The sequence below is a fragment of the Tympanuchus pallidicinctus genome, unplaced genomic scaffold (genome assembly GCF_026119805.1).
Source record: "Tympanuchus pallidicinctus isolate F22 unplaced genomic scaffold, pur_lepc_1.0 scaffold8, whole genome shotgun sequence".
In the NCBI taxonomy this organism is placed as follows: domain Eukaryota; kingdom Metazoa; phylum Chordata; class Aves; order Galliformes; family Phasianidae; genus Tympanuchus; species Tympanuchus pallidicinctus.
This window is the reverse complement of record NW_026294802.1, coordinates 54,077,811-54,083,810: the sequence shown is the minus strand read 5'-3', so window position 1 is coordinate 54,083,810 and position 6,000 is coordinate 54,077,811. Positions and strand designations below refer to the sequence as shown.

At 44.5% G+C, this 6,000-nt stretch overlaps 1 protein-coding gene across 4 annotated transcripts in view; it reads right to left on the bottom strand.

Moving 5' to 3' along the window:
- Positions 1 to 209: 209 nt before the first annotated feature.
- The window catches only part of CNTRL (centriolin), a 30,518-nt gene continuing 24,727 nt past the window's right edge, over positions 210 to 6,000 (bottom strand). For 2 of the 4 annotated variants that reach the window (XM_052669614.1, XM_052669617.1), the window contains 10 exons: positions 5,640 to 5,713; positions 4,878 to 5,066; positions 3,797 to 4,022; positions 3,294 to 3,499; positions 2,859 to 2,999; positions 2,338 to 2,613; positions 2,180 to 2,242; positions 1,396 to 1,602; positions 1,032 to 1,140; positions 210 to 527 (listed from right to left, as the gene is read on the bottom strand). In XM_052669614.1, coding sequence (XP_052525574.1) covers positions 1,057 to 1,140; positions 1,396 to 1,602; positions 2,180 to 2,242; positions 2,338 to 2,613; positions 2,859 to 2,999; positions 3,294 to 3,499; positions 3,797 to 4,022; positions 4,878 to 5,066; positions 5,640 to 5,713 — 1,466 coding nt within the window. In that variant the 3' untranslated portion in view covers positions 210 to 527; positions 1,032 to 1,056. Of the gene's footprint in view, positions 528 to 1,031; positions 1,141 to 1,395; positions 1,603 to 2,110; positions 2,243 to 2,337; positions 2,614 to 2,858; positions 3,000 to 3,292; positions 3,518 to 3,796; positions 4,023 to 4,877; positions 5,067 to 5,639; positions 5,714 to 6,000 lie in introns of those variants that run through there. The other 2 variants (XM_052669615.1, XM_052669616.1) reach the window with 2 other exon arrangements.

Sequence of the window (6,000 nt, the reverse complement as noted above, 5' to 3'; positions counted from 1 at the left end):
GATGAGAGGGCAAGGTGGAAAAGCACTGAAATCTGCCTCCAGTAAAAGGGGGAGAAGCTCTGGAAAGTCACTGTGTCCCCTCAGGTGTGCAGGAGCACAGAGGTGCTTGGAGCTGCTCCTACTGCCACCATTAAGGTGTTACAGGATGCATATTAGAAACTATACTTGGGGAGAAGAAACAAGGATGAAGGTAAGCTGTAGTCACAAACTTCTTGTAAGAAAGTATTCAAAAATAGTTTTATTTAACATTCATGCATTTGAAAATGTGACAACTCAAAAGGTAAACTGAGAAATATCCCCATTTCAATGGGAACAGTAGTTGTAGACACTCCTAAATCCTTATTTTTTGGAATAACATATATACAGAAAACTCCCTTACAGACATACAGAAACTTCACAGTACTGAGCTGTTATTGCTGGTAAATACCTTTTTAAAAAGGCTTGTAGAGCAGTGAGGTAGAAGGCTTCAGGAGTGGAAGATGGCACAGCCTGAGGGAGCACAAGAGCACATGCAGATCAGCTGCTGTCTAAAAGAGAGGGACAGGAGTGACTGCACATGAAGGAGAGAAGCTGGCACGGTGTGACCTGCTCTGCCTGGGGCACAGCCCTCACTTGTTCCAGGCATGCAGCATCGACCCGAGAGCTGTAGGTGGGGGTGATGCTTCTCTCTGCTGAGCACTGATGAGTGATAGCTCTTGCAGTATTAATTTTTGAATATTAATTAACAGGCCCCATGTAACTAGGTGGAACTGAGTTCTGAGTGTCACCTACCTGACTTTAATACATGCAGTGTTTTACTTTAAGATTATGGAGAGAAGCAGCTCTGTCAGTCACAGCTGTGATTTCTATGCATCATTTGGAAGTTTACAAGCAATCTGTCTGAAAATACACATCTAAGAGCCAAAACAGCACTGACTGACTGGACACCAAGCACAGGAATGCTTTCATTTGTCCCACAGCAATGGTCTGGGAGCAGCGCTGGGCCCACCTCTTCCCTTGGTCACTCCAACTCAGCTGGAGTGATCTCTTACCTCTGGCACTTCACTGAGGAATTTCTCATGAGCAGGAATGCCACCTCTGTGCCACTGCTGGAACGGCTGCTGAGCTGCTGGGGAAGTGTGTGTGTCCTGTCAGGGCAGCCTAGAAAAAAGCAGAAGTCTGAGTAATGAGTCGTTGTCTCAGAGCAAAGGTCATGAAGGAAAAAATGGATGAAATCTAATCTTACAAGAAAGCCTGCCTGCCTCACACAAGTTGCTGCTGGCAAAGAAGTACAGAAGGATCGTCCCACCTTCAGAAACCCTGCAGTGCCTCCAGCTGCAAGGCACACAGCCGTAACAGACTACGAGCGAGCTAAAAATCCTTAAAGTTACCAGAATCATTGCACTAGAGGATTACCTGTGTTTTTGTTACATTCAGAGCATCACGAAGAGACAGCAGACCTGATGAACTTTCAGCTAGGAACAGCGAGTCTGAGGAAGTGCTGCTGACCAGGTCATCCAGCGCGTCAACCTGTCGCTTCAGGCTGTGAAGGGTGCCTTGTGTTTGTTGCTTTCCTCTGATCAATACATCCACTTGCTTGGACATGCAGTGCCAGAGCTGAGCCTGAACAAATGGTTAATTCTGTTTGTATCCAGTCAGGGTAATTTTCAAGACTACATTCAAGAAGTCTGAGGCCACGCCATAAAGGACATGCTATTAAAATCTCCCAAATCACAAGCAGCTGGCAACGGGTTTGCAATTCAACTGACTACTGAACAGTTCACCTCCTTAAGTCAGAAACAAGTTGTGTTTCTGTGGCACCTCATCATGAACTGCTGGAAAGGAACAGATATGCTCTAACTGAACTGTGCCCTCATCCCCTCTTTAAACGGCCACAAGTGCCTGTGAACTGCTGATTCTTTTGTGACTAACATACAACAGTTATAAGCGATGGGATGATGCTGGCATACTCCAAAAGCCAACTCTAATTATTTAACATTGTTCCTCTTCATAGAATGTGTCACTGCTGCCTGTTTTCTACTATTCCCACCTAACAGCACCCAAAGATAATCTGGTGCTGGCCATTATATACGGGGTGACTGTGACAGCTGGACAAGGATCTCCCACACACCCATTTTATTCAGACTCTTTTTGGAAGGGACCTGCAGACAGATCTGTGCAAAGGTAAGAGATGGGCCACCTTCAGCCGATCCTCGTGATGCTGCAGTTTCTCTCGGAGAGCCTCTCCACGCCACTGTTCATCCTGTTGGCAACACAACACATCCAGCAGCTGAGCACGACGACACGGACACGCTCAGCAGCAGTGTGAGCAGCAGCCACTGCCTGAGAGCTTTTTACCATTATGAAGATCTGAGAAAAATCCAACTTCCTTTCCAGTGAGAACAATCTTTTGTCAGCATCAGCAAACGAAAACATCTCCTCTAAATCATCAGATTCACACTGCATGCTTCTATTTACTGCAGAAAACGCTTCCAAATCTTCCAGCAGTTCTGGAGGAGATGGGCTTGAAGATTTAAACCTTGTTTTAATACTGTCTTCAACCTCTGATTTAAGCAATGTTGCTGTGTCCTCTATTTCCCTTTGTCTCTTTTCCAGGTCTTCTTGAGTCTTAACCTGCAACATAAAATAGTCTCACTACTTTGCTGAGATACCACAAACACATCAACCCAGAGGAATTTCCCATGTAACCCAACAAATCTTTCTGAAACATTTACATTTTGACCACTGAAATCACAAATTGTGAGCTCTCTGAACAGATGCAGCCCTAATTATGAAATTCACTTTATTTGCCTACGAGGCACCGGTCTGGAAGACGCTGCTTTTCCCCAGACAGCCTTTATTTGGGTACTCAATTATACCTGATTTTGGAGATCCACGTAGTTCTGCTGGATCTGGCCAAGCTCTTTCATCAGGTGCTTGCTTCGCTCATGGTTGCTCTGTGCCACTTGTTCAGCAGCTGCTATATCACTCTGCAGGCAGTTATTTGCATGCTTTTGTTCCTAGGAAAATGCAGAAAAGATTGCCTTTCTGTGAGCACCCACTTGAGAAAATGAATCGAGAGCCTATGAGAGACAATTTCTTCAAGTTAAAATGCAGGAACAGCATTAATAAGAGTAACCCAAGGTACTCTGCAGCACAGCCTGGAAATATCAGAGTTTGGCTGCTTCAAAATCCATCTCAAAGTTAACACACAACTTTTGCTCCTCAGCAATAAGAGGGGTATTCTATCATTTTGCTGTTTACAAAATATCCAAAAGCCTCTAACGCTCCCCCTTCCTCCAGTCAGGACTTACATGCAGTTCTCTTTCAAACTGTGTCCTCTGCATTTTCATTGCTTCCTTCAGACTGCAGATTCGTTCTTCAGCTCTTTTCCTTTCTGCTGCTAGCTGCCCCTGCAGATGGTTCACCTCAGACTTGGAGACTTTCAATTCTTTTTGGAGAGACTGAATTTCTCTATTTTTCTGTTGTACCTGTAGTTCTTTTTCTGATACCTGACGTTCTGTAAACAATATTTAAACTGACACTGATTAGCAGAAATGTAAATACCTTGGCATGTTTCAGACATCAGATATTTTCAAACCACTCTGCTGAGTGACGTTTAGATAAACATTGGCACCAGGTGAGAGGGGACAAAGCTGCCTTCAGAATTTCAGCTCTCCAAGCAAACGAATTTAAGGATCAAGAGTCAAATAAAGTGCTGAATTAAAATTCAAGCAAGATTAACAGAACTATTGGTTGGTTTCACTAGACTTAGCACCCACACACTGCAATGATAAACTTGTGTGACAGATCTTACTGCTTTTTCTGACAGTTTCTTCAAGCGCTGCAAGTTGAGATGCTTCTTTTTCCAGCTTCCTGTTGTTTTCTTCTGTCAGCCTCACTTTTGCTACTGCCTCTTCCAGTTTCTCTCGCTGATCCCTGAGTTCCTTTTCCAGAAGTTGTTTCTGTTCTTTGAGTTTAGCAGTATTTTCTTCCAGTTTTTTCCCTTCGTGTTCTGAATTTTGCTTGAGCTTATAAAGGATCTGCCAAAAACAAACACAACTTTAAATCGGTACAGTTTCACTCGTGGCAACTCAGTAAGAACAAATACCATCACCAAACAACATGCAGAAGTTAAAGCAGCAGCAATCTGAAAGAAGAAATACGGTCTGGTACTCGGTCCAAACAGAAGGGTTGGTCATTTTCCCTCCTTAATTTCCCTCAGTTTTTCTTTTGCCTAGTGCTTTATTGAAGCCAAATAAGGTAATTTCCACAAACAATTAATTGATGGTCTCGCACAGAAGTGCGGTACAAGAGCAAGAAGTAGCTAAAATAGTAAACCACTCAAAATAAGCTTTGAGATACCAGAAATAAACTTCAAAATAAGAGTTCTGGATCTCCTGCTGCTTAGTTTTTGAGTTCTGGAACAGAGATGCATTTTGTTTTGGTCAGTTTTATTTGAAATCCACGTTATTTCAGATACCCCCACCGGTCGCTTGTCTCCCCCAGCACACACACTATGAAGGAGTTCTCCAAGCTGTATCCAGCTGCTCCTGTTTGTCAGCTGACAAACGAGAAGTTATAGAGAACTGCCTCTGCCAGCCCCTGTCCTCACCCAACCCAGCAGCAGGCACACAGCACTGCACTGTGCCTCCACTACATCAGCCCTTCTCGCACACAGCTCTGCACACAAAGATCCCACCAAGAAGGAAGAGTCCTTTGCTGGGAGGCTGGATTTCAGTCAGGCACAACAGGATGCTGAAGCTTCTCTTACTGCTACTCCTCATGAAGTCGCACTTTCTGTCTCTAAATGTTATTTGTAAACCTGCAGCCAAAGCTTTTCCACCTGCATTATTTCAGAGGCCAGGCCAAAGCTCAGTAAGTCTCAGGTTATTTACCGCTTCTTGTTTGGCCAGTATTGTTTCTTTCTCTTCAATCTCTTTCTGGAGCTGCTGCAAATGGTTCTCTCTCTTTTTCTGTCTCTCTTGGCAATCCTTACATTTCCTTACACATTTTAGAATATCTTCTTTTAGGGTTGCCTGCTCTTTCAGCAGCTCTTCCTGGTGCTTTGTATTCTCTTTCAAATTCTAAAGACAGAACAGAAGATTAATCAACATAACTAGCTGGTAAAAGTAACAGGCTCTGACTAAAAAGGCTTCCACGTGAAACTAACTCATCGTCCCTACCCACACTGCAGGCTGTCTCCTTCCTAACCCAGCTCAAGTGAATTAACAGAACAGTAATCACCAGATGAAGCACTAGAAGGTGCACGTAAGCAAGGACATAAAATGAGTGACAACACTCAGCACTGACCACCACCTCACCCCACCACCAAACCCCACCTAAGGATGCTCTCCGACGTCCCATCGGGTGCTTTTGGCAATGACAACCTGACTAGGATCAACATGACAGCTGCTGCCCCCCTTCCCAGTCAGAAGAGGAAAACAAATTCTCTGCTGAGGTGCCTACTGTAGTCCTGATCACTCCAAACCCAGCAAGAACAAAGAAGCCAACCAGCCATTGTTTATTAGCTCTGCATTTGAGACAGTGTGCTGAATGGAGAAATGGGCGATGGATGGCAATGTGATAAAAGCTGCCCCTTGTTTCTGCCATCAGTTTACTCACTGCATCACAACCTCCTGTATTTGACCCAAACCAACCTGTTCTGCCAGCTGAAGCTGCTGCCTGGACTCACTTAATTCTCCTTTCAGCATCTCCAGTTCGTTCTTTTTTTCTAGAAAAACAGTTGGTGAAAGATATTTTCAATCAGTGTAGCAGTGGAACAGATCAATACAATGGGAAAAGCTTACAGAGATGTGGTGACAGGACTGGCACAATAGAAAGGTGCTATAAAGGAAGGGAAGAAGATTGCTCACCCACATCAGAAGATGTTTGCAGAGAAAGCTTCACCAAGGAGGGATCTCCAGAAAGATCCTTCCCCAGCAGCAGTCAGCCCTTAAATTAGGCCTAACAGAGGGGCAGCCTCTGGGTCAGCCCAGGACACCCCTTCCTCCACCTGTG